At 57.8% G+C, this 26,669-nt stretch overlaps 1 protein-coding gene across 2 annotated transcripts in view; it reads left to right on the top strand.

Annotated features, from left to right (window-relative positions):
• The window catches only part of KCNIP2 (potassium voltage-gated channel interacting protein 2), a 42,423-nt gene extending 16,089 nt beyond the window's left edge, over window positions 1–26,334 (top strand). Inside the window, exons 2-9 of one of the 2 annotated variants that reach the window (XM_059851813.1) lie at window positions 20,541–20,640; window positions 21,745–21,865; window positions 22,247–22,316; window positions 22,414–22,484; window positions 22,997–23,104; window positions 23,480–23,584; window positions 23,840–23,902; window positions 24,232–26,334. In XM_059851813.1, coding sequence (XP_059707796.1) covers window positions 20,541–20,640; window positions 21,745–21,865; window positions 22,247–22,316; window positions 22,414–22,484; window positions 22,997–23,104; window positions 23,480–23,584; window positions 23,840–23,902; window positions 24,232–24,279 — 686 coding nt within the window. In that variant the 3' untranslated portion in view covers window positions 24,280–26,334. Of the gene's footprint in view, window positions 1–20,540; window positions 20,641–21,740; window positions 21,866–22,246; window positions 22,317–22,413; window positions 22,485–22,996; window positions 23,105–23,479; window positions 23,585–23,839; window positions 23,903–24,231 lie in introns of both variants that reach the window. The other variant, XM_059851814.1, reaches the window with a different exon arrangement.
• Window positions 26,335–26,669: the final 335 nt, after the last annotated feature.

The following is a 26,669-nucleotide window of genomic DNA, read 5'->3' on the forward strand; positions in this document are numbered from 1 at the left end:
ATGTGACCCAGGTGGGGTCCTTAGCAAGAAAAGTTGTGTAAGGGTGGGTTCAACAGTCCTGCCCTCTGGCTTGCTTCTGACTTGTGCTAAATTCCTACTTGGCTTTCCAAGGAGGAGCAGGGTTGGTGACCAAGATGGCCAACATCTGCTGATCTGGAAGGGACAGGAGGTTCCCTGTCCCGCATGACCATGACCATCATGACCAGGGGGAACAGGGTGGCCCTTGAACATCTCACCGGCCCGGGGCAAGCTGGGTTGGAGCAACTTTCCCTGTCAGGTGGAAACTGGCTGCCACGGAGCTGGATGGTAGGGCTTGGAATGGATCTGCAAACTTTGTGTGCTGCCACGTACTGTGGGCTCTGGCACCCTCCTGTGGCAGTTCTGTCGCCTGTCCTGTGTCCCGCGAACCTTTGGGATGCTGCAGCTGCCTTGGTCTGGTTTGTGCTGGCTGGTCCTCGTAGCACTGGGGATACTGTGCATTTACAGGACCTGGCCTTGTATCGCACTGCTCATGGGACCTGATCACTGCAAGAAACTGTCCCAATGTGTTTGTGTTGTGGGGTTGAGCCAGGACAGAGCTCCTGGGTACTGTAGACATGGATGAAGGTCCTAAACCCCACACCTGTTCCCAGAAGGTGTCAGGAGTGGACTGGGCACTGCTGGCTCCCCAGTCTGTGAACTTTCAGCTGGAGGCAAGTTGTTCACAGAGGTAGATTCAGTCAAGGTGGTGCATTCACAGATTGTCTCTACATCTGTGTCTCTGTGTGCTGAGCTGGCCAATCTGCCTCGGCTGGCCAGGACTGGCCCCTTCCTCTTGTGAGGTTGATGGCCCTTGCAGCCCTTCCCTAGCTGGGGTTTTGTGGATGTATTATTAAAGGGTTGGATGTCCCTGCTGGGCTGTGTATTGTGCCTTCTTTAGGATCTCTCCAAACCTGGCTCAGCTATGCAGTGGACAGTGCAGCATCCCCTGCTGCAGGTCCCCCTCCCCGTGGACACTGTCATGCTGTGGTGTGGAGACTGTTGGGCAGCTGGCCCCCTTTTGCAGGGCCACAGCCTATATAACAGAGTGGGACAGACAGAGGGGGCTTGGTTTGGAGGAGATGGCCATTCTTTTGGGGAGCAGGAGGTGAGGCTCCTCTTTGCCAACACCAGTACAGTGTTGGTGGGAAGTGGTGGTGCTCTTGCCCCTTCCCTTTGGACTCCTTGAGGTAGGGACTGGACAGTCTGGCTGTTCCTGGCTATATCATGGCTCCACCCTCTTTTCCATCCCTGAGGGAACAGAAGCTGTAATTTCCGTCAGGTCCCTTTTTGTTCGCTTCCTTCCCTATTAATAAGAGATGAAATTTATGAGCTTATGCAGTTTGGATGGATTCAGAACTGATAGAATCCTGTTGCTGCAGTGTGTGAATGCACTGTAGAGATGGAATACAGCTGTGAAAATGGTACTAGGGGAAGGGATGTTGTCTTGAGTCTGCTCAGGCTGGCTCTGGGAGCAGGGAAATCCCACTGCCACCACATTCCAGTCTGTCTTCTGGCTCTGACATACTGTGCAAGTCAGCAACTTGCTGCCAGGCTGAGTTTTGGAGTGAGCTGCTCTTAGCCTGGGTGGTCTCAGAACCTGACTTCTCTTCCTCCTATCCTTGCATCCATCCTTGTCTCCTCCCCTGTGTGGAGACTGCAGAAGTGGATGCTTGGAGATGCAGAACACTTGCAGTGTTGAAGGACTGATGCCCAGGGAATGCAGGATGCTTACAACACTTGATTGTGGGAGTGGATGGCTCCTGCTTAAGGATGCAGGATGCTCTCGGTGCCGGCTTCCCTCCGGAAGGAGCATCCTTGCCTGCTCTTGGCGAGAGGCGGCCCTGGGATGCAGCGGTGCCTCATTGGTCAGCGGGACCTGTGGAGTCTGAGGGTTGCCATACCAACCTGCCTCTGGTTCCCGGCCAGCCGGGGCGTGAAGTGCCGGGTCGAGCTGGTGCCAAGGGGCGGATCAGGAGCCGGGGGCAACCCGAGGCTGTGCCAGCCAGGGTGGCGTCCATCCGCTTCTGCCGGAGGGCTAGCCGGCACCGCCGGGCTCCCCGGTACCCAGCATCGCCCTGACGCTGCTCCCCGCCGCTCTCCGCAACTTTGCGGCACGGAGGGGGCCGGCGGGAGGGCACGGCCGGGGAGGGCGAACCCGGCCATCCCTCTCCGTCTCAGCGGCCGGCTTTCGTGAGCTCGAGCCCCGGGAGGGGCACCGCCACCGAACTCCGTGTCCCGCTGCCCACCTGCACCGGAGCATCCCCGTGCAAAACTTCCCGCTGCCCGCCGCCGGGGAGCGGGGCCGGCGGCTGCCGCGCTGCCGGGCGCTGCCGCTGCCCGCTCCGCCGGCCCGGAGCGGACGCCGATGCCCGCAGGCTCGCTCCGGGCAGAGAGGCTCAGTCCTCCCCCGGGCATCGCCCGCCGCTCCCAGGAGCTGGGGGGCTGTTTGGCGGCCGGGAGGGGGTGCGGCTGGGTCCCTCCCCAGCGCCGGGAGCTGGAGCCATGAGCCACTGCCAGCAGCGCTGCAAGAGGCAGCTGGGCCGGGTGATCCGCTTCTTCTACCAGTTTGTCACCGGCACTCTCTCCCAAGGTAAGTACCGTCCTGGGGGACACGGGGTCTCTGTTCTGTGACTGGGAGTGTCTGTCTGGTGAGCTCTGTGGGGTTATTTGGGGAGGGGAGAAATGCTGCTTAGAAATGCTGGTGGAGGGGTTGCACTGAGCTCTGTGTGGAGCAAAGCTGAAGATGGCTTCAGGAGGCAACAAAAGCCCCTGAAGGCCCCCTGTAAGACCTGGGGTGAGGGGAATGTTTTTTTTTGGGAAGGGGACTGATGCAAAGTGGAGCATGAAACAGCTGCTGTACAAATAAATTGCAGCTGGTCTGATGGTTCCTGACATGTCAAGGAATCTGACTTCTCTGGGGCTGGAGCCATGCCCTCCATCTAGCTGGACAAAGAAGCCCTGGGTGTGCCCCATGAGCCAGGGCAGGGACACACCCTGGTGCCTGCATCTACTGGTGCTTTTATCCTGGGATGCTTGGTCCTGGGGACAGAGCTGCCTGGTTTGCTGTCACTGCCATGGCAGGACCCTCACCCCTGTGCCAGCCCCTGCACTGCCCTGCCAGCTGCCCAGAATGGCATCTTCTGGGTGTGAACCCAGCACCACCTCCTAAACCCAGTGGGCATATCCTGGGAGGTCATCATGGGCCTGTGTGTGCTTGGAATCTGGGTGCCCTACTCCCACCCCTGTGCAGGGACAAAGTTGACATCCCCATGGCCTTGCCCTGCTGTGGGCCACTGGGCTGCCCCTCTGGGCCCCAGCAGCAGTGCTGGGAAGGGATGCACCATACTGCGAGTGCAGGGAAAGCCTTGTTAGGCCAATGTGGCAGCATCACGCCTCAGAGCAGGGCTGAGACTTGCACTGCTTCTGCCAGGACTCAGCTTGCCTGGAAAACCCCTCCCAGGTTTTGTCCCCTCCTTGCCTGGGGAAACCTCTGAGTCTCCACAGCCTGTGCCTGTCCTTGGGGCCAGAGAAATGCAGGAATGGCGTGGAGCACTTGGCACAACCTGGGAGGCCAGGATGTGGGAGCAATGTTTGACCTGTGAGCCTTGCCCAGCTGGCATGCTGCCTTCCTGCCCTCAGGGACCCAAGCCCTGGGACGGAGGCTCCCGGTCAAAGCAGGGGACAGTCCCCCGGGCCCAGCAGCATGCCAGGCTCTGGAGGCTGGGTGTGCCGCAGGCAGTGCCGGGTCCATCCCCGCTAGTTGGCTCCATTGGGCACCAGCCAACTTGCCTGGAGTGGAGGGGGCAGAGGATGAGTCAGCTGAGTCCAGCCCAGGGCATGAGGGGCAGAGCTGCAGGTGATGGAGCAAAGAGGGAATGGGATCTCGGGATGCTCCCAAACCCCATCACCTGCAAGGATATCCTGCAGGTCCTTCTCCCAGTGTCCTGGGCTTTTCTGCTGGCTGCTGTGGCATTGGGACTGCAGCAGGTGTCCCCTGGGACTGGGTTTCTGGAGTGACCATGTGTGGTGCTGAGCAGGACCAAGGGCTTTCCCTACAGCCCTGCTGGGGGTGCATGGGACTGGGATGGGCACAGAGGGCATGGCTGGCTGTGGGGCATTGACTACCCTCAGCATCTTCTTGGTGTCCTCCCAAGCTCTGAGACAAGCCATAGGGGGGTAAAACCCAAAGCCGAGCAGCTCTGAGTTGGGTGTGGGATGTGGGGCTTGCACAGCCTTCTCCCTTCTGCAGCTCCCCTCCTCCCCAGCTGCTGCTCTGATCCTTGGGTCACCAAGATGCTGACCCCTCTCTGGCTGTTATCCTACCACATCATTCCCTTTTGGGGGGCAGTGACCCCCTGTCCTTCCTGCAGAGGTGAAGGAGGTCTCCTGGAGCTCACTGCAGAGCACCCTGGGTGCTTGACCAGGTGGGCCTGGGGCAAGGGGCCCCCTGGCTGGGTGCCCTGGGGAGCTGGCCAAGGACAGGTTGCCAGAGAGGGCAAAGAGAAATGACTCAATCAATTAACCAGATTAAAACTGTGACTTCACCTCCCAAAAATAGCATTTCACCAATATTTTAATGTGCTTATTAATAATCTGCTCGCGCTCTGATTAGCAGCAAGGTAATAAGGGATCAGCTTTAACCTAAATTTAACTCTCCCTAATGGATGATGGCCCCGAGAACCAAAAAAAAAAGGAGAAATTCCTATCCTTCAGGGTGGCCCCCCGGCAGGTCAGGAGCTCCTGAGACCTGGGCAGCAGCTGCCCAGCTGTGCCCAGGGACCATCACCTCACTGTGGCTCAGCAGGTCCTGTGGCACATTTTGTGGAAGTAGTGTCCTAACACCCTGCTGCACTGAGTGAAGAACACTCTAGGGATAGCCACAGGGGTGGCTCTCGAGGAGGGCAGATCCTGGCTACAGTCAAGGTGCATGGTCCCCTCCTGAAGAGACAGCACCCTTGACAATGGGTGATTGCCCTGCTCCATCCCCAGCTGCTGGTTGGATGGAGACAGGGTCCAGCTACCTGGCTACCTGGGTGTGCTCGTGGCATGCTGTGTGCATGGAGCTGCTTTTTGGGCAAGAAACCCCACTCTAGGGGTTATTTATACACCACCCAGCAGGTGGCTGGCAGGGTGTTTAAATTTAGCAGTGTGGCAGGGCTGTGCTGCTGGCAGCACTGGAGAGCCAGGGCAGGGGTGGCTGGGTGGGGGATGCTTCATGGCTGTCAGTGTCACAGCCCAGAGTGGGACAGGCAGCATGGGCTCAGTGCCAGCCTGGGCTGCCTGGTCCTGGGGCCGTGTTACAGGGTCTGCTGCTCTCCCCAGTGCTGAGCCATGGGCATGTGCCAGGGCCATTTTGCCCTGTGTCACCTGTGGATCCTCAGAGCCGTTGATATTGGGGGATAGAGGAGAAGGGAGGGATGGATCTGCATGCTTGGATTCTGCTCCCTGAAAGGGGCACAGCTGGGGGCAATGCTGTACTCCTCACACAGTGGGGTGGCCTCAACCCCTGGCTGTGGGTGCAGGGTAGGGATGGGACATCTCGTGTACAAAGAGGGTTTGGGATGGAACACTCGGGTCCGGTGTCTTCCTCAGCCGTATGTCCCGTGGGACAGCAGAGGGGGCCAAGCGCCGTGCAGGGGCAGAAATGTCTCAGGCATGGGTGCAGCTAATCCAGCATGGGTTGGGATCTGTGAGTGAGTGTGCCCAAACCCACAGTGGCACTAAATGCACCTGGCATCACGGAGCAGGAACCAGGCTGGTTGGCTCTGACTCCAGGCTGAGAGAAACAGATGCTGATCACAGACATCCCTGGGGAGGTGCTGTTGTGGGACACAGGAAACAAGATGCCAGACCCAGCTCTCCAGGATGGCAGAACTGCAGAAACACCTTCCTTCAAGCTCTCTTGTCTGGAGCAAGGACGGACACAGGCATCAGCAGAGATCCTGGCAGCATCGTTCCCTAGGGAGCCCCTTTTCCAGGACTCCCAGCTTCGCCTGTGGTGCGGCAGCAAGGAGCTGAGCCCTGAGGATCCCAATATCATCAGGGAACTCAGAGCAGCCCTTGGGCTGTGGTGCTGCCTTGCTGGCCCCATGGCACTGAGACACAGCCACATGTGTAACGAGCCCCGTCTGTTCTCTGCCCCCTGCCTCCTTCTCCTGGCTGATGGTGCCACTCTCCCCCCGGGCCAGGAGGGTTATTTTTAACTGTTTGCCATGTGCTGTCTGAGCACAATTAAGGTAATTGGTTTGGGAGCCTGGCTCTCACACAACGCTCCCAATTACCTGCCTGCCTGCCCGTGCAGCCCCCCGCCTCCCTGCCCGCGGTGGCCGGCTCCTCTGGCAGGGGACTGCCGGGACAGGGCTGCCCCAGATAGCACAGCGGGGCTGGCTGGGGGCGTGAGCGGGCACGGGGCATGGAGCCATGGAGAGGACATCCCTGCACAACGACAGCCTGCTCTATGCCTCCCTGATTGCCATCCTCCTCCTCATCTCCTATTGGTTCACCACCCGCTGCTTCAAAATCATCAGCGGCATTGAAGGTACGGGGCTGGGGACATGGGGGGGACAGCGTGGCCCGGCCGCTTGCACAGACCAAGTGGCGAGGCAGGCCAGATGCTTGGTGTGGGAGAGGTGCACTGGAGACTCCCTCTCTGGGAGACCTCCATCTCCTCAGTGACTTCATTAGTTCCTCCTGGCCGTGGTCCTGCTCTGCTGTGTGAGAGCAGCCGGTGCAGCCTGGGGCTGGGCTGTGGCTCAGGGCTGTATCCAGCGCTACTCTGGGGTCCACATGCTGCCGGTGTCGAGGTGCTGCTGCCCCTCGCTGTGAGATGGGGGTGCAGATGGACTCTCTGGAGCTTTCCACTCTGTTAGGGTGCCCAGAGCTCATGCTCAGGCCTCAATCTGCATTTTGGGGCTCTGGGTCCCTTTGGGCGTGACCCACATCTTTGGTGCTCAGCTGGTCTGTTGGGGAGCTCTGGGATGTGGTGGGGGTCCCAGTTTCCCCAGTGAAGGGTCTCTCCAAGCCCTGCTGCAGTGGGATGTGAGTGTCAGGGGTTTGCAGGGTGAGACCCCAAGGCAAGGAGCAGGGTGAGAGGGGTGAAACTGGCATCACGTGTCTGGGGATGTGCAGAGCCTCTCCTGCCCAGGGTGTACGTTGTTCCATCCATCTGTGAGACCTCTTTGCACATCTCAGCCAGAGCCTTGAGGCACTTCCCGCAGCATGGCCAAATGCTGACTGGCTGCAGGGGCAGGAAGTGATGCCCCTCAGCGGGATGGGGGGCAAAGCCCTGTCCCACGCTTCTGGTGGGGTACCCGTGCTCTTGTGCATCCCTTGCAGGCAGCTGTGGGTCTGGCTCCATTGGTGACATCCCACATGTGGTCCCATGTGTCTTCTCCATCCTGGGGGCAGTTCCAGATGGAGTAACATACCTGGGGACCTTGGTGAGGTGAAGGGGTGGTCCTTTGTCATACCTAGCCCATCTGGAGCTGCTCTTGGTTGAAAGGAATATGCTCTGGGTGAGAAACCCTGGGGAGTCTGGGGGTGCTGGGAGCTGGGCACAGCATGTGGCACTGGGACATGGCACCAGTGCCAGGTGCCTGTGCTGGTCCTGGTGGGATTCTGTGTCATGCTGGCAGCAAACAATGGAGTGTTTTTTAATGGCTCCAGCACAGAAATGTGTAATCCTGACATGGCAGGCAGTGGGAGAATTATCACTGCTCTGCTGGGGAGGATGGCTGGCATGGGACAGGCACAAGGGCAAGTGGGGAAGCTGTCACTTGGTGACTGACCTGCCACAGCTTCAGCCCCAGCATCCCACAATGCTGCCAGAGACATGAGGGGCTGATGACAGTCTGTTCACATGGGTTCAGTAGGTTCCCTTTGCAGAGAAACTGCCCTAAACCCTCTGGATCAGGCTGGAAAAGCTTCTCTCCCTCTACATCTGGCCAAAACTAGATTGCAAAAATAGACTCATGGCTTGCAGGACAGGCATCAGTGCTGGAAGCAGCTGAAGGCTTGAGGAGTGGATGGGTTGTAACTGGGGCTCAGCAAGAAAAGTGGCTTTAAAAATACAGTTGGCATCAGTGGGAAATTTCCTGCAGGTGTGCAACAGGTCTGTGCCACCCCAGCCCTGAGGGATTGACTCAAGGGCAAAACTGGGAAGCAGACACTTGAAATCCAGGCTCAGTGCCTGGAAACTCAGCTCTTTCCAAGAAAAGGAAATGCGAGGCCTGAAAACGTCCAGCCTGGGAAATGTTTCCCTGGGGAAGGCTTTTAGCTCTTTCCCCAAGACGCCTCTGATGCATCTCTGGCATCTTCTCCTGGTGTTAGAACAACCTTGGGAGCGTGCCCCAGGTGGGAAGGAGATGCCAAGCCCTGTGGCATGGAGCCACTAGATAGCCAGGCTATGCCATGACATGAGACTGAGACACCAGCCCTCCCCATCCCCTGCCAGGGGACAAACCTGCAGCCTCCTGGGCTGGAGATGGGGGTTCCTGGGAGATTGGTGTGAGGCAGCCCTGCTGGGAGCTCTTGCTGGGGGTGTGCTCTGCAGCCTGGATATGGTGACCTGACCTGTAACAGCTGGCCTTGCTCCTGGGGTGAACTGGGAGGGGTGGGAGGCAGCAGTGGAATGGGGGCAGCCCTGCTCCCTGCTTACCACACCAGTGCTGGAGCTAGGACTGGTCTTGCATCATGGGCCATATGGGAATCGTCTGCCTGGAGATGGGCAGTGCTGGTGGCATCCCTGGGGGAAGCGATGGGGAAGACCCCCAAGGGGTGCTGGGCCCTGGTGACAGGCAATGACCACAGGTACCTGCATTCACGGTGATCCGTGTGTTTGTGATCAAACAGCCAGGCAGGGGCTGGAATGCTGTTAGAAAAGAGCAGGGGAGCTAAATTTAGCTCCGTTGGCTGTGTGTGGATGTGTGCTCGAGGCACACAGATGCACAGGTTCCCCCTCTGTTTCCAGCTTCTGCGTGACCTTGGCTGGGTCCTTAGCCCCTGCTTCTCCTCCCCTCCTGCTATTGCTGCACCATTTGGGGATCTGGCAGTGTCTTGGGAATCCTGCATCACAGCCTCTGTTCCCAGCCTGTTCTCCCTCACCTGCTCCCCATCTTCCCCTGGTGTTCCCAGCAAAACAGGTGGACCCACCTGCCTGCTCAGAAATGGGACAGATGGAATTGTTGCCCCAGACACTCTCCAGGAGGGAGGTGTTGAGGTGTTTAGCCAAGTTGGTCCCCATGGGGCAGACACATGTCTGGGGCACAGAGGACAAATCTGAGTCATTCCCATCCTGGATGTTTTGCCAGTGCCCAGCGTCCTGCCCCTCCCCGTGTCCCCCCCTGGGAACCGAGTGCCTTTTAATATCTGTGGCCCGTTTCCTTAGCAACTGCTTTAAGCAAATCGATGGAGGTGGTGTCATTGGAATGGGAGGGCATGCCTTCTTTCCCCCTCCGACCCCCCCATCCCCACCACCCCCCACGCCTCCCTCCACTTGGCCTCTCTCCACTCTTACTCACAGGCACGGCCCTGCAGTGCCTGGGCTCTCAGCCGTGGCTCCCTGAGCCTCCTGCCACAGCCCTGCGCTGACCCCTCGCTCGCCCATGGCTGATGGCAGGTGTCCCTGAGTAGGGGGTGGCAGCCGAACCCCCGCCAGGGACACAGGCCCTGCTCCTGGGGATGCGTGGTCTGGCAGCTGAGGTGCTGGGGTGAGGGGGCTCCAGGACTGTGGTAGGGAGGGGTGGAGGGGTGAGGGGCCATGAGACACCCCCACCATGAACCTGGAAGGCCTTGAGATGATTGCAGTGCTGGTGGTCTTGGTCCTCTTCATCAAGGTGCTGGAGCAATTTGGCCTCTTCGAGCCTGTGTCCTTGGAAGGTAACGGGTGTGGGCGGTGCTGCCACCTCCGGACGTGAGGGGCAGGTGGTGGGTGTCCAGAGCTGCTCCCAAGGATGCTCCAAGGCTGCTGCATCCATGAGAGTCCTGGCGTCTGTTGGCTGCTTGTAGGGGTGTAGGATGCAAGGAGCAGAGTATCCTGCCTGTCCCAGTGGCTGGGGATGTAGGGAGGGGACTGGGCTGGCAAGGTGTGTGCTGTATGGTGGTGACTGATGTGTGCTGGGATGCTGGGGGCTGGGACTGTGTGTGACCGTGTATGTGGGCACCAAGGTGTTTTCCAGCACCTCCACAGGAGCAAGGTGTTACCAGAGTCCGTGGTCACCTCACCCTGTACGTGAGGTGTTGGACTCAGCACCAGTCTGCTCAGCAGCCAGGCTCAGGCAGGATGGGTGCATGCTGGGCCCCCTGCTCCTGGCTCTCCCAAGGCTCCCTGTGGCCCTTAGGCAGGGTGGGGGACACAGAGGGAGCTGTCCAGCTATGGATGGGCTGTGTGAGGTGCTGAGTGCTGTGCATGGGACACACTTGGCAGAGTCTGGATTCCCCCGGGGGACTCTGCTTTCTCATGGTGGGAGCGAGGTCAAGACTTGCTTGGCTGGGTGCTCCCTGGACTCCCAGGGTGATGGCTGTGTGAAGAGTCCCCACAGCCCTGCCCAGCCCCTGCCCATGCCCACACACACCTCTCTGCAGGATGCTTCAGCCTGCCTGGCCCCTGGCATCGGGACGTACACAGGGTGAGGAGGAGACACAGTTTTCCTGGTCCACTGGTGCCCTGAATTACTTTGCTGTGCTTCTCCAGCACTGGCTCCCACATGGGCTGGCTGTAGTGGTGAATGCTCGCCTCCACAAGCAGAGAAGCAGGCTGTATCTACAGGATGGCTGTGCCTGGGGATAGGGAGAGAGGGAGGGAGGGAACAGATCAGGGAGATCTCTCCCTCTGATCTCCCTCTGAAAGGTGGGTGGAAGTTTTCATTGCTATTTAACTGCCTGCTAAGTCCCTGTGTTCCAGCAGCAGCACTCCTAGGTGGACCATACCAGGAGGGAAACTGAGGCAGGAGCTGACCTGTCAGACATCCTGCCTTGTGAGTGCTGGGGGAGGGCATGCTGACTGTGCCCAGGGTGGCTTCCCCCTCCCCAGCTGCTGGTGATTTGGGGCTGCTTCCCTCAGACCCTGCTTTTCCCCTTCAGTGCTTTTTGCTTTCCTGTGTAGATGCTCGAAGCTTTGAACCAAAATCGGTGGTTGCAGCTGTTCTGCAGCTTCCAGGTGTGGTAGAAAGAGTGGAGACAGAGAGCCCCCAGCCCCTGCAGCAACCCTGAAGAGGGGCTCAGGACAAGGCAGGGGCCACTCCTTGCCTTGTGTGGCTCCTGTTTCCTGGGGCACACTCCTTGTCCATCTGCAACTGACTTTTCCCTAGCATGGGCCAGAGCAGGATGCTGGAGATGGGGTGTCCTGTGTCCAGCCTTGTCCCGGTCATCTGTCACCCCTCCAGAAGGAACAGGGCCATGCCTGTCCCACTCCACCCACATTCCCATACGGAGAAGCTGCAGTTCCCTCTGGCTTGGCTGGAGATGTGCCCCAGCTGTGAGGGTGGGAATGGGATCCAGGTGCCCTGGATTGCCAGCAATTGCTCCCATTGCCTGAAGGTGCCCAGGGGAAAAGGAAACGTTGCTCAAGGGGCAGAAATTGGCAGAGGTTAAGCTGAGCCCTGGGCACTGTAGAAGGAGTCCTGTGTGTGAATGGCAGTGGTTTGGGATGGAGGTGAGGTGCTGTTGCATAGGTTGCTGCTCCTTCTGACTTGAGAGGCAGCAGGTAGGATTTTGCTCTCCAGGGAAGGTCCCAGGCAGTGTCTGGGGCTGGCAAATACTGTGTCCCCTCCAGGGGTTGTTTACAAGCCATGGCTCAGTCAACAGTGACAGCCCAGAGACCGCAAAGAGCCTGAAACCAAACACTAATGGCTTGGGTCTGCTAATGGACACGGGGCTCTGCCACCTGCTCCGGAGCCATCGATGCTGCCGGCAGTGCTTCCCCTGCTCTGGCTGCTGGCCCAGGCTCTCTCTGCCCCGTCCCTGCTGCTCCCCTGCCTGCAGCTCTTTCTCTGCCCAGGTTGTGCTGTGCTACCACAGAGATGGGCTGGGAATGGAGCAGTTCTGGACGGGACCAATCAACGCCTCTAAGTCTGGGGGAAGAGTTCAGTAGGAGCATCTTGCAATGAAATCCTGGGGGGATTCCAGGCTTGCTGGGTTCCCAAATTCAGCTGAATGAGGCCCCAAGGACCTCATCCTTCATTTGGAGCTGGCACTTCCCTGAAAAAGGGCTTGGACAGAAGTGCTGACTGTCTGCAACCCCTTGTCCTGTCTGCTTGGCACTGTACCCCCTGGGACCTTGCCACAGCCTTGGTGGCATGGGCACAGACACTGTCTGGCAGCAGCAGTGGAGAATCCCTGTGATTGCACTGTGCTCCAGGATCTTCAAGGTGATCAATGCTGGAATTGATGTTGTCTACCAGCTGGATAATCAATGATGGATTGTGTCATCCCACCTCTGCCCTGTGCCATCATGGCTGTCCCCAGCCCTGAAGATCTCCTGGCCGACCCACGCACGAGGCTCTCAGACCTCTGCTGAGATCTCGCTTTGGCCAAGCGCTCAGGATGGGGCAGGTGGAGAGAAACACTATCAATTTTGCCTCTTGAAGTGCAGCATCAATAATTCAGCTCAGAGCAATCGGTCCCGGCTGGGAGGAGGGGTGGCGGGAGGGAAAAGGCGGGAGAGCCACCCGCGTAGCCCAGCCACAGATTAATATTGAATGAAGTGGCAGATTGCTGTCGGCAGGATAATTGGTGCCCACCCCGGGCTGTTCCTGCCTTGGCTGTTCAGGGTACGTGCTGGGGGTCAGGCAGGCAGGACTGGGGGTGTCTTAGGAAGCCCCCAGCATAGGGTGTGCTGGCCTCTGCCTTCCCTGGGGGCTGCTTCTGCTGTAGAGTTGATGATACGGAGAGAGAAGCAGGGCTGGGAGGGTGCCAAACCCTTCCAGAGTGTGAGAGAAACAGGAGGGAGCAGCAGCATGCCTGGGTGCCACTGGCACCCCGAAAGGTGCCAGGCAGGAGGGTGGTGGCAGTGAGCAGTATGGACCCCTTCTCATGGCTGGCTCAGGATGAGGGCCCTTCTGGAGAGGGGAGAAAGCAAGCATCCCCAAGGTGCTGGCGAGAGCAAAGTCCTCTGCCAAGCCCTGGTTCCTCCCGCTTTCCAGGAACTTCTTTGGCAGGAGTGTTGTGTCTTGGCTGCAGGAGGGACTGGCCCTTTGGTCCCTGGGCTCTGGGTGTCATCCAGCCTGCTGGGTTTGACAGACCCCAGAGGTCAAGGTGAGCTTGCTGCAGGGCAGTAGATCTTGGAGCCTCGAAATCTAACCTAGGATAGCTGCAGGCACTCCAGGTTGTGGTTTGGGGTTCCCTGGGCTGGACTGCATCAGACATTCCCCCATCTGCACTGGATTTAATCCTTGCCCTTCCACGGGCTAGCAGGTTTGTCAGCTGGCTCTAGGGCTGGGCAGGGTTGGCTCTCCCAGCAGCCCTGAGCTCCCCAAAGTCCACAGTACCTGTAGTGCACCCTGTGCCTCTGCTGCTGCATGGTGACATGTCCTGCTCAGCCCAGCCAGACCTAATTAGCTCGTTGAATCTGTTCTCCCTCCAGCCTTGTGTTAATCACTTTTCACATTGCTTCCTTCCCAATTCCCTCTGTCCTGATTTGCTCTTACTGTTGCTGATATGCCTGGAGAGGGGAGCAAGGAGATCCAGCTGGACATGGGAAAGGGCCCCCACTCTGTCCTAGGATGGGCTCTGAGCCAGCAGATGGAGGGGCCAGAGATCACTTGGCCACAGGGAGGTGAGAAAACCACAGGCTGGAGAAAAAGCAAGAAATGTAGAGAGCAAAAAAGCCTGTTGGAATAGACTGCCCTTCTTTATAGTCCTGCTCTGTTGGTGGAAGGTGAAACCTTCATGTCCAGTGGGAGAGGCTGTGACTCTCTAGAACAAGGTTGTGTTGGGCTGCAGGGTGCTGTAGGAGCTCATTGGGATGTCCTTCACCTCTCCCCTGCTAGGGGCAGGACCCCTGGACTGGGCTCTAGGGAGTATGGAGTCCATGGTCGCTGGAGTGCTGATACTGGGATGTCAGATGTGCCATCCATGCTTGGCTACAGCATCCCCTGCCAGGGATACAGGAGAATGTCTCATTCCCCCATGGGTGCCTGCCCTGGGGGTTGTTGTACTGCTGGGGCAGGAGGTGGCCACATCAAAGGCAGCTGTTAGATGAGAGATGCATAGACAGCTGAAAGCCACTTTCTAATAACCACTGTTGCCAGGCTGGAGTCTCTCCTGCTGCCCTGAAAGCAGGATGCTGGGTGAGCTATGGGGAGCACCCACCCTGGCTGTCCCTGACGTGCTGCCTTCCCTCCAGGCAGTGACCTGTGGGGCACATTTGCACCTTGTGGAGCACATTTGTCTCCAGCAGCAAGCAGCATACCCAGGCCTGGCAGCCCCAGCTGTGGCTGTGACTGACTGGCTGGTGCAGAGATGCAGAAGAAGAAAGAGAGGAGATGAGGGTTGCAGATGTCTGTGGAGATGATCAGTGGACAAGGCTGAGCTCCAAGGCAGGGAACTTGTGCCATGTAAGGTGGGGACACTGCTGGGGGGAAGGTTTGGTGGTTTGTGGTGGGGCAGAGGGGATTTCCTAGGCAGAGCTGCTCCCTGGGCTGGTGACAGCAGTATCCCAGTAGCGTGTGATGAACTCGAGGGTCCCTGCAGATTGCTCAGCTCCAGTGCCACCACAAGCTGCTGTTGGGGTGGAAGTCAGTGTGGCTGAGCCTCCTCCACCTCCACGCACCCACTGGTGCCCACTGTGCACCCCTTTGTGGGTTCATGTGCCAGGCTGTGTAATGCCGGGGTGCCCTGCAGGAGAGCTGACCCCTAAGTCCCTTGGGCAGCTTTATGAGCTCTCCTTCTCTGCAGTCTGGGTGCCCCGGGAGACCCCAGAGAGTGCCAGGGCAGGAAGAGGGAGGGCCAAGGCAGGTCTCTCCTCCCCAGCCCTCCCCTCTCCTGCGTTGCTGGGTCTGTTGCTGCCAGAGTAGCTGCCGGCTGGGGCTGTGTGTCTGGGGATGGCGCTTGCTGAGGCACCCTGGGACCTGCAGGGGCTGCAAACCGTGGGCATCATCCTGCTGCTCTGCTCCAGCCTCAAGATACTCCATGCTCTGGGCATCATCGACCTGACCAGGGGAGGTGGGATGGGGACAGGGATGGGGATGGCGTTGCAAGGAGATGGGAATGTGGTGGTGGAGGTGCTCCTCCTATCCCAAGGACTTGCAGGGGATTAGTGTGGTTTAGGGCTTTTTTTATTTTTTGGCGGGGGGGGGTGTGGCATTGGAGTGTCTGGCAGCATTAGGGTGTAAGGAACTGGGGAAGTAAGGGTGTCTGGGGGTGTTTCAGAGTGTTAGGATATTGGATGGGAATATTTGTGGACATTGGAATGTGTGGTGTTGGGTGCAGGATGCTAGAAATTTAAGGTGTCTGGAGCTTTAGGGTGGGGGATATCTGTGTCTTGAGGCACTGGGATGCAGTGACGTGGGGTGCTGGGGGATGGAGACTGTCTGGGCTATTGGAGTCTCAGGGCAATGGGATGCAGTGACGTGGGGTGCTGGGGGATGGAGTCTCAGGGCAATGGGATGCAGAGGGCTGGACTTTGTCAGATAATGACAACAAGCACTGCAGGTAACTGGGGCTGAAGAGATAAATGTGAGCTGGGAGAAAAGAGCCATGAATGTGGGGTGCAGCACCATGCAAGGCAAAGCTTTCTCACTGCTACAGGAATTGGTGGCTATGGGTAAAACATTGGAAAAGAGCTGAGAGCCCCTTTGCCCTCCCTGTGAGGCTGTGCCAGGGTTGGGGAAGGAAGAAGATGCTCTGGGTATTGAGCTTCCTGGATTGGCAAGTGGGTATTGAGGACAGGGCTGGATGTGACCAAAGAAGAGGACCCAAAATATGTCAGAGCAATGGATACACCACCTGTTGGTTGTGCCTGCTGAGGGTGGGAGTGCAGGGAGCTGCATGGTGCTGATGCCTTTTTTCCTCTGGCTCGACAGTGCCACAGACAGTCCCAGCTCAGACAAGGGCTGCCAATAGACTTTGCATGAAGGTGTTTTGGGGTTGGTTTGCCTCCATCCCCTCTGCATCCTTGCTGGCACTGGGGATGTTGTGAAATGAAGGGACTGCAGATCACATCCCCTTGGGTAGCCAGATTTTGGAATGGGAGATGTGTGGCCAGGAGTGATCAGAGGAGCAACTAGTATTAGAGCAGAGAGGGGAGAAGAGGAGGGTGCTGTGCTCAGGAGATGTTTTCAACTTCTTTCTGATGGAGGATGTCCCTGACCTGCCTGAGATCTGGCTGGGGTGTGGCTGAAGCACATCCACTTTTTGCCCCTGTGTCTTACTGTGGAGGGTATAGATGGCATCTGGGTAATGGATATGCAGAGCCGTAGCTCTCTTGTGGAACTCACTGCTTGCAGCCAAGAGGAGCTGCTGCTCCACTGGGGCATTTTTTTTGATAGCTCCTCTAGCACCTTGGATGTGCTGATTCCTGCCGCCAGAGGAGGTGCTGATGGGGGCAGGATGTGTCTGTGTATGGGTTTTGCAGCAGGGTGATGCATATGGCTGTCCCAGTCCTGCAGCTTTGTCTGCTCCATTTGGGGAGCCCCTGAGCTCCTCTGTCTCTTGGGATGTGTATCCTGTCCCATTCCCTGCTCACAACATTTTGTGCACGGTGTGCTCTGAAGAAATTACTATTCTGCAACATCTCCTTTGGGCTCAGACAGCCTGTCTGGGAGCACTGTCACAGGCTGGGGATGGCAATGGGGACAGCAGTGCTGTGAGCCCCACTTGACTCTGTGGCCTGCTCTGGCCCATGGGCAGTACCTCCCTGGGGACTGCTCAGCACAAGGGTTGTGCAGCTGTTTCTCTCTCTGGCACCAGGGAATATCCTGGTCCTGAGCGTTTGCTGTCCCTCAAACTGCAGCTTGCTTGGCAGCTTTGCTGCTCCCAGCTCTGTCCCACCCCAGAGACGGGGACTCTTTGGCCCTGGGAGATGCCAGCTGTGATTTCATTCCTCTGATGGATGACTGTCTGGCACCTTTGCTACACTTGGCTCTGCATTGCTGACTGATGAGGGTCATTTGCAGAGCTGCTGTTGGTGGGACACATCCTGATCTCTCCCCAGGGGAGACTCACTCTTCCTCCTGCTTAGTATCATTGCAGCCCCCAGAGAGCTGTGGCTGATGGCACTGCCTGAGGCTGGGCACTTCCCTGAGCACCTGAGCCCTGCACAGGGATGATTGTCAGCCACAGGTTTTAGGGGCAGCTGGGTTTCAGATCAGCCTGGGATACTAGCTCCTCCTGACTTGCCAGCTGACCCAGTGTTGCCCCACGGGGCCAAGCAGGGGCTGTGATGCTGCATGACTGGTGGGCTGCTGGTGCTCTGCTCCCCTCCTGGAAGGGTGCTGCCCCCTGGGGCTGGGGACACTGGGGGGGGTCTTGTTGTGGGATGCACATTTTCCACGCATCATGATCATGCATTTATTGACAGGTTACTGAGAATGATGGGGGAGTTTTGGCACTGCCTGTTGGTTTGTTATTGAGGGTGTATTCTAGCAAGAGGATACTATGGGAGGCATAGGTTGGTCTCCCCATCCAGCTGTCACTGGAAGGCCACTGGTGGCTGTGGCTCTATGGGAGGACAGGGACATTGTTATGCACCTGACTGAATCTGTCTCCTGCTTTTCCTCTTGGGTTCTTCGTGGGAAGGGGGTGTCAGCCCAGCACTGGGTAACCCTCAGCATGGTGGCATTGGCTGGATCTAGCTTCCAAGGACACATCAGCTGCTGGTGGCTCGATACAAAGTGGTCCGTGGCCATCCTGATGGCAATCATTGCTGGGGGCAGTGATCTACCCACTGGAGGTCCCTTTGGAGCCAGCCTTCGGGATTCATTTCAACAGTGTATGGAGGTGGGGGTGGGAAATCCCTTCCCCTTCTGGTGCTGCTCAAGGATGGAGTGTCAGCTTCTGTGTGTTTGTGTGTTTTGAAGTCGCCGAGCTGCAGAGTGATGCATGGAAAGCGATAAGCCACTTAAGCCGGCAGCCCTCCCGCCACAGATAAAGCACTGCCAGCCCTTACTGCTCTGTGCCGGCCGCTGGATGGCCCTTGCAGGAGGGTGGAGAGCAGAGCGGCATCTGGAAAAGGAGCTGTCGCCGACAGGGATAGGGCTTCGTGCTGCAATGTCCCTTGTGTCCAGAGTGGCAGCACATGGTTGGGCTCCGCTCCTCATCTTTGGGCAGAGCTGTTTCCTAGCAAGGAGCAGCTCCCAGACTTACTTGTGGTTTTTGAGGGGACAGAAAGAGGGTAGTGTCCCCTTCTCAGCAGAGCCCTTGTGTTCACTAAAGCCAGGACAGCAAAACCCCCGTCCTGGTCACCCCTTTCCTGTTTTTAAGCTGCATGTGCTGAATGTGCTCCCCCCCTGCCCTGGGGACCCTGGAATCGGGCCCCCTTCAGTTTCCTCCTTGAGAAAACGCCCATGTTCTTTATTTTTTTCTTTTTCCTTCTTTATAACAAACTAAAGTGTAACTTGCACCCGACCTGACCTACTGCACGTGCCTATACCTGCTGCCCCTGTGAGTCCAACCACAGTTTACTCTCTGTTGCATCTCTCTCGCTGTGTGGTTTCCCTCCTGCCCTGCTCCCTCCTGGGTGCATCACCCTGGCACTGGGTGTTGCTCTGCCCACCCTGTCCCTTCCCTCTCAGCAAAGGGGATACTTCTGCTGGTCAGGTCTGTTCCCACAGCTCAGCTCTGCTGGAGGGACCTGGCCCCAGAGCATCCTTGGAAGGCTGAAAGGTGCAATTTCCCTTTCCCTCTGCAAATTAAGGCCCTGGAAGGGTAGCTGGGACAAAATAATGGTTTATGTACAACTGATGCCCACTTCTAGGAAAGAAAAGTCCTCTTTCCTCACCTGCCTGCAAACCCTGGAGCAGACAGGAGCCAGGTTGTGCTGTTCTACCAGTGCCAAGATCCTGGTCCCCACCCTTTCCCCTGTCACCCCCTGACAAATGCCAGGGGATGTGTTGGTTCATCCCTATAGGTTTGCAGCTCACTGTTACCCTGATGGGAATGCCACATCCCTGGGGAGAACTTGCCCTCTTTGAGTGGCTTTTTGTGATGTCCTGCTGGATCCATGACCTCCTGGAGCTATTCTCCATCACCTAGAATGACGGAGCTGCCTTGGTGTGAGCTCAGAGGGTGCCAGGTTCTGCTTGTGGGCCCTTTGGGGCCAACCTGCCTAGAAGTGGCTGCTGGATGCAGACCCATGTCTCTGTCTTGGAGCTGGGTACAATGCAACACCATTTTCCGGGCATCTGGGGCTCAGCTTAGTCCCACAAGGCTGAGAAGGGACTTCTCTGGCAGCTATTTGCTAGACCCCTTGAGAAACAGCCCCAAAACCAGGGCTCAGGATGCATAGGCATTGTGACCTGCTGTTTGCAGATGTACAGGATGCTCGGAGCAAACACAGTGACAAACCAGAGCCCCAAAGGGACTTTGCACCTTTTGTCCCATCTGTCCCCATGCTGGCGTCTGCCTCCCCTCGGAGGCTGGAACCCAGCATGGCCTTCATCCCCTCCTCCTCCTCCTCCTTTCTCCACCTGCAGCATTAGCCCTGCGCTGAGTTTGCTGGCTTGAGGCACTGTGGGAAGGGAGGGAGGGGGTCTGCAGCCATGGGGCAACACCAGCTGGGAGAGATGGGGCTGAGTGAACCCACTGGGGTCCAAACGGGGGAGCAGGGGGTGGCAGTAGGGTCAGTACAGTGAGGGGACCTGCTGTTAATGCAGGGTGACTTGGATGCAGTGGCCATGGGCCAGGCTGGCATGGGGTGTCCCTCACCTAGCCCTGTAGCCTGGCCAAGGCAAAGCCCCATTCCCCTTCTGGCCGTCTCAAAGCAGGTCCCTGGGCTCGGGTCCCAGTGTTGCACTGGGGTGGGGGTGCATGCTGCAGTCTGGGCTGCATGGGGGGTCCGGTGCCTGCTTTGCCTTCAACCCTTGGGTGCCAGCAGGATCAAACCCAGCCTGAGCTTAGTGAGGACACAATGCCCTGGCTCTGCCACAGGCTGTTTCTTGGGCTTCATTCTACCTTGCCTCCCTGCAGAGCCCCTTGGAGACGGTGCCCTGGGAGCAGGTAATTGTCCTCAAGGCTAAAGGACAGAGTCTGGCCCTGCCATTTCCTGACTCTCCGGGCTCCTGGAAATCTCCAGGGCACCTTGGAATGATGGGGATGTACAAAAGTGCTGGGTGTGGGTAGCCTAGCAGGGTTGTCCTCATCCTTCCCAAGGATGGATACTCCAGTGCTGGGTTTGTCCTGGGATTGAGCAGGAAGGTCGACCAGAGCCTGGGCTGGGTTTTGCCTTCCTGCTCCTCCAGCCTCACGTTGCATGTGCTGCCTCCGCTCAGATCACCCCGCGCCGGGTGCCCAACCCTGCTGCCCGTCGGGACCGGGGGCTGATGCTGTGTTAATTCTTCTGCTTGGTGACTCCTTCTTTCTTCTAGGCAACCCGCCAGTCCAAACTAAAAAAGCGCTGAAGCAGCGATTCCTCAAACTGCTGCCCTGCTGCCGGCCCAAATCCATCCCCTCGCTCAGTGAAAGCAAGTGCTTCTTCTTGCCTTTGTGTGTGTTTGTCCCCGGCGGTGCTGCTGCCTGCTCTCCGCCCTGGCCCTGCCTGCGGGAAGGGGACGCCTCCGCCTCTCCCCTGCCCTGGCTGTCACGATCAGCCCTGCCCTGGAGGGGTCCGATCCCATGGGCTCTGCACCCACCTCTGTCGTAACCTGCTCACAGGCTGGTTTTCTCCCTCTTCATCTCCCTGGAGCAGCTCCCACGGGATGCACAGCGGCAAGGACCGCTTGGGAGCTGGCTCAGGGCAGCAGGGCCCTCCCAGCACTGGTCTGAGGGGTGGGGAGTTGTTTCTCTAAGCTGCGGGGCAGTTTGGAGATGGAGATGTGATGGGATGATGAGAGAGGCTGAGCAGGGTGTGAGTGCAGAGTCCCTTAACCCCCTGTACTGGGTGTGCTTGGCTCCTTGGTGAGTCCAGGCCCCCGGTCAGGATCTCTCCCAGCTCCACGGTGCAAGCCAATCCCCCCGGGAGAAGGTGAGTATGGAGGGGCAGGGTCTGAGCCGTCCCACGAAGAGGGAGTACCTGCTGAGTGGGGTCTAGGGGTGCTGGTGCTGCAGGCAGGGGTTGTGCAGCTTGGCAGGTGGTGGAGAGAAGTCGTCAAGGAAGGTGGGAGCACAGTGGGTAGAAAAGAATCTGGAAAGGCTGGGGCGGGGGTGGCATTTGGGGCTGAGCGTTCTGAGGGGCAACTCTCCTACTGGATGTGAGCCCTGGTGCTGCAGGACATCAAGGGTCTGAACTCCACACGGCAGATGTCTGTGCTGGTGGGAAGAGAAGGACAGGCAGGGAGGGTTTCAGCACTGGGGGGTTTTCACACTTATTTTGTGCCTAGCCTGGGCTGTACTGGCGGGGGGTTGTTGCCAGTGTCAGTCCCTGGTCTGTAGCCAGGGTGTTTATGAGTGTCCTCTTCTGGCATAGACCCAGCTCTGGCTGAGCAGAGCACCCCAAAAATGTGTCAACCTGGGCAGGTGTGAGAGGACAGTGTGTGCTGTGCAAGGTGCCTCTCTGCCCCCTGGCATCCCAAGACAGGGCAGGACAGTGCTGGCCTCAGCCACCCTCTCTTCCCCTGGGTTCCTTGCAGACAGTGTTGAGGATGAGTTTGAGCTCTCCACCGTCTGCCACCGCCCCGAGGGGCTGGAGCAGCTCCAGGAGCAGACCAAGTTCACCCGCAAAGAGCTGCAAGTCCTGTACCGAGGCTTCAAGAATGTGAGTACTCCTTGACCAGCTTTGATAGCCCCCACCTCTGCTGCCATGTCAACCTCAGGGTACTGCTTTGTTTGTGAAAGTTTTTGGGGTTAAAGTTTATGCAAGGCTACAGCCTGATCTTACCTCCAAGGAGCTCAGTGGGGAGACCTGATCCTGTGCTCTTTCCTCGGGTGCAGAGAGTCCCTTCCTGGGTGCCTGGGATTCAGAGCCCCTCCAGTGAGGGGTGCAGCCCAAAAAATCAGGGAGATGCTCTAAGCAGCTTTTCTAGCCACCCCACCAGGTGCACAGGGCTGGAGGGCAAGGCAAGGCAGCCACAGGTTTTTAGGGGGTGCTCAGCCCTTTTTGCAATATGGAAGTGACACTGTGACCTTACCCTGGCAGGAGTGCCCAAGCGGCATTGTCAACGAAGAAAACTTCAAGCAGATCTATTCACAGTTCTTCCCTCAAGGAGGTGAGTGCCCATCCCTGTCCCTGTCCCCATACACATGGGTGCCTCTGCAGGGCAGAGGGTCACCCAGCACCCCCTCATGCTCTCTGCCTCCCTGCAGACTCCAGCACCTATGCCACTTTCCTCTTCAATGCCTTTGACACCGACCACGATGGCTCTGTCAGCTTTGAGGTGAGCTGTGGCCAAGGAGGGGGTGATGGGGTGCAGCGGGGCAAGGAGAGCACAGCCCTCCAGGGACCATGGACTGGGGTCAGCAGTGTTGTTGTTGCAGATGGATGAAGAGTTGGCAGGCCTAGTGGAGTTTATTAAATTCCCAGAGGCAACAGAAAACTAATGAAAAGCAAAAAAAAAGGGGCATTCTGTATTTTCTGGGTAGGGTTGTGTAGGGACCCAGACTGGCAGACACAGCCATGGCTGGGCCTTGTTCTCACAAGACTGAACACACTGTCCTCTTGGTTGCTGTGACCCAAGGGAGTAGTGTGAGAAATGTACAGTGTTAAGCAATTTTTTCTCCCCCAACTCTTTTTGATATCCAACATTTTGCCTTGTCAGCCCAGCCCCAGGGCATATCAGCTTTGGGACTGAGTTCCTCTCTGCAGGAGAATCAAGCAGGGCTGTACCCTGTGTCTCTGAGGCCCTTTGTGGCTGTAACTCCCTTTTGCCTGCTTTGTCCATCCTTGCAGGACTTTGTGTCTGGGCTGTCCACCATCCTGCGGGGCACCATTGATGATCGCCTGAACTGGGCCTTCAACCTCTATGACCTGAACAAAGATGGCTGCATCACCAAAGAGGTGGGATGGGGGGTCCAGACTGGTCCTCGAGGCCAGTGCAAGTCTGTACCTGCCAGGGACAAGGGCAGAACTCGGCTGAACTCTGGAGGAGGGCCTAGGGGATCAATATTTAACTGAGCTCAAATTGCAAATGTCCCTTCTGGCGCCCTGGCACTGGTGTGACTCTGGGATGGAGGTGGATGAGTGGTGTGCAGCTTTGGGGCTCCATCGCACATGCATGCGCACACATGGCCCCACACTGTGCATAGAGCCAGCAGAAACACATTTGAGCACCCCACAGGTCCTTCAGGAGCACCAAGAAATAGGGGTGGGTTGGTGACCAGGCAGAGGCAGAGCCCTGTGTTGACACTGTGACCCTGCTCCCCTTCCCATCAGGAAATGCTGGACATCATGAAGTCCATCTACGACATGATGGGCAAATACACCTACCCGGCCATGCGGGAGGAAGCACCCCGGGAGCACGTGGAGAACTTCTTCCAGGTGAGCTGAGTACATCCTCAGGAAGCATGAGCACATGGGGAAGCAGAGCTCCAGCGCAGAGCTGCAGTGGGTGCAGTAGAAAACACCCCACTCTGGGGATGAAGCAGGGCTGTGCTGGTCCTGTTGGTGCTTGGGCATGCCTGGGGCCAGGGGTGCACTGTGTCTAGCCCCTGTGGGACCTGGGCAGGGGGTACCAGGTTCTCCCTAGGGCTGGGGCTGTCCCTGCTATGCTCCCTGTGCTGTGCTTGTCTGCAGAAAATGGACCGGAATAAGGATGGTGTGGTGACAATCGAGGAGTTCCTGGAGTCCTGCCAGAAGGTAAAATCACCAGCAACTCTTCTCTGAGCTAGGTCACCACCCTCTTCCTTGGGGACCTTTGTCCCTCCTGCTTCCTTCCTGCAGAGAGGGAGTGAAGCCAGGGCTCCCAGGGGCAAGGCTGGGGCTCTGCTTCAGAAACTGTACCCATGCCAGTATCCTGGTACAGACGAGGAGAGCCATGGATCCCAGTAGGGCTTGGAAACTGCCTGTAATCCCTGGGGCTCTTGTCCCATGTGCCAAGTTGCCATGAGGGTAAAGCCAGGTTTGGGGGAGCTGCCCAGATTGCTGTTCTGTGCCCAACTTGCCTGCTTCCCACCTGCTCCTGACAGGATGAGAACATCATGCGATCCATGCAGCTCTTCGACAGCGTGATTTAGCTCCTGGACCTGCCTCCAGATGAGCTCTCCTGACACTGGGCCCAGAACCTTCTTCCCTCTCTTGACTTTTCCTTTGAGACTCCTCTTCTCCGGCTGCACAGACACCTCCATGGAAAGGGGCCTTCCTTCCCTGAGATGCAGTCGGTGCTGAGATCTTCCCTTTCCCCTGGCCCAGCTCTGCTTTCCTCGGGGAATCCCAAGCAGGTGCTCCCAGATGTTGGAGCATGGGCATGGCTGGCACAGGATGAGAATTTCACCTGGATGGACCTCCCTGCACTCAATCCCGGTGGAAAAGATGCATCCTTGGGCTGCAGTAAAGGTTTTCCCTGTGCACACCACCCTATGCAGCCACAGCTCACCTACCCTGATCCTCCCCAGCCCCAGGAGCCCCCAGTCCCAGCTCCAGTCCAAATCCAGTAACTCTGTCTAGAAACCAATAAAGTCTTGCAATGGGCACAGCCAGTGCCTTGGCTTCCTCCCCTGCCCTGGCTGTGCCCTGCTGTGGGAAGATGTCCGGTGTGTCCACCGTGAGCCACCAGCCACCCTCCCTGTCCTCGGCCATTGGGTGGGCAGAGGGGCCGTGCCTGGAGAAGGCAGCCACATGAGCCCTGGGGGTTCATTGCTGCATGAGCTATGGGGAGCATTCCCTGATCCCAGTGATCCTGGTTAGAATATGAGGCTCTTCCTGACAGGGGCAGAGTGGAAGCTAAAGGGACTCCAAGGTGACTTGTGCCATTTGTCCCCCAGGACGAATGATGCAAGGATGGGAGAGCTGCAACCTCAGCCCCTGTCCCTCAGGTTTGGGGTGTTGGCACAGGGGGACCCCAGGGATCCACTTTGAGGCTCCAGTGGAGAGACACCCTTTCCAACTCTTCCCAAGGATGTGACAGCCAGGGTCTGGGGACATGTGGAAAAGGGAGATGGGCTGGTCTCTGGTGGCCATTCTGGCCCCATAGGGTTTGCAGCCATGCTCCTGGCATCACTTGCTGCTGACCTTGCCCTGCTCCTGTGCCCTGGCCCATCCCAGCCCACCTGCTGCCCTGGGAACGGGGGAATGAGCAGTGAGGCAGAGAGGTGTCCCCACAGGCACAGCCCTGTGCTGGTGACATGGCTGAGCTGGCAGCTCCTGGAGGAGAAAGTCGAGGCTGGAGTTAGACAGGAGTCACTGCCATGCTGCTGGCAGGCTGGAGGGTCACCTTAGGGCAGGGGACTCTTCTCCTTCTTCCAGCATGGCCATGTGAGAGCCTGCCTGGGGACCTTGGGGATGGGGACCCTGGGTGTTTTTGTCACCACCAGCTCCTTGGAGATGGGTGTGTGCAGACAGGGCTGTCCTGCCCACATACCACTCCAAGTCATAGCTGGGAGAGTGATGCCCATGGGCTAATGATCCCATGCCAACTCCAGAAACCCCTCACTACCCAGACCTGGCAGCCCTGACTGTGGCTCCACTCTCTGTATCCTTGGCCAGGGGTGGTTTGGGCTGGCCTGAGCTGCAATGTCTGGGATCAGCACCCATGCTGGGCCAGACCCAAGCTGAGGCCCTGGGGCTGGAGACATTAGAATTTAACCCCTGGGGCTCTGAGCCAAAGCTATGGGGCTGCTTCCCAGGGGAACCATCCCTGTCCCAGCCCTTGCAGATATCACATGTTTTTTAGGCTCATTTGACACATTATTTATCTCGCAGACATGATGTGTTTTTTAGGTTCATTCAACACACTGTTCATCTCACAGACCTTTCCCAAGTTTGCTGTGGGGCTGAGCTCCCACTTGCATTCTCCTAAGGGTGGGAGGGCCTTACCCCTCCATCTCTTGGCCCTGTTCTCCCTCCTCCCAGCTCTCTGGGGTACCCATTGTTCGCTGCCATGTGAGCACCTGCTGCCTCCCCCTCACGCTGTAGGTCGCATGGTGTGACCCCCTGCCCCAGGGCATGGTGGCCCACAACCCGCTTGGCATCTCCATTCTGTATATTTTGTATTATAACAATTATATGAGTTAAAAAAAACAAAAGAAAAAACCAACAAAAAACCAATAAAATCTAACCACAATCGCTATGCACACTACCGTTCTGTCTCTGCATCTGTCAGCTGCCTGGGATGGGAGGGCAGGAAAAATGAGGGGTCTCTGCAGAGGGCTGGTATCCTTTTTTGAGGTGCTATGGTTGTCAGGGTGCTCTGGGAGGTTGCATGGGGAACAGGGTGCACACTGAGCTTAGCCATGCTGTTGGTGGTCCTGTAAATACAGATTTTCTCCTGCTAAGAGGCTGGAGGTGTTAAGGTTAAAAAGCTCTTGCATCAAGTGTGTCACATTTCAGGAGTCAGGCTGCCAGGTGTGTTTTCAGCTTGCCACGGATGCTGCTGGGTGAGCCTAAGCTTGGGACCAGGTGGCCCTTG

Source organism: Haemorhous mexicanus, chromosome 7 (assembly GCF_027477595.1).
Source record: "Haemorhous mexicanus isolate bHaeMex1 chromosome 7, bHaeMex1.pri, whole genome shotgun sequence".
Lineage (NCBI taxonomy): Eukaryota > Metazoa > Chordata > Aves > Passeriformes > Fringillidae > Haemorhous > Haemorhous mexicanus.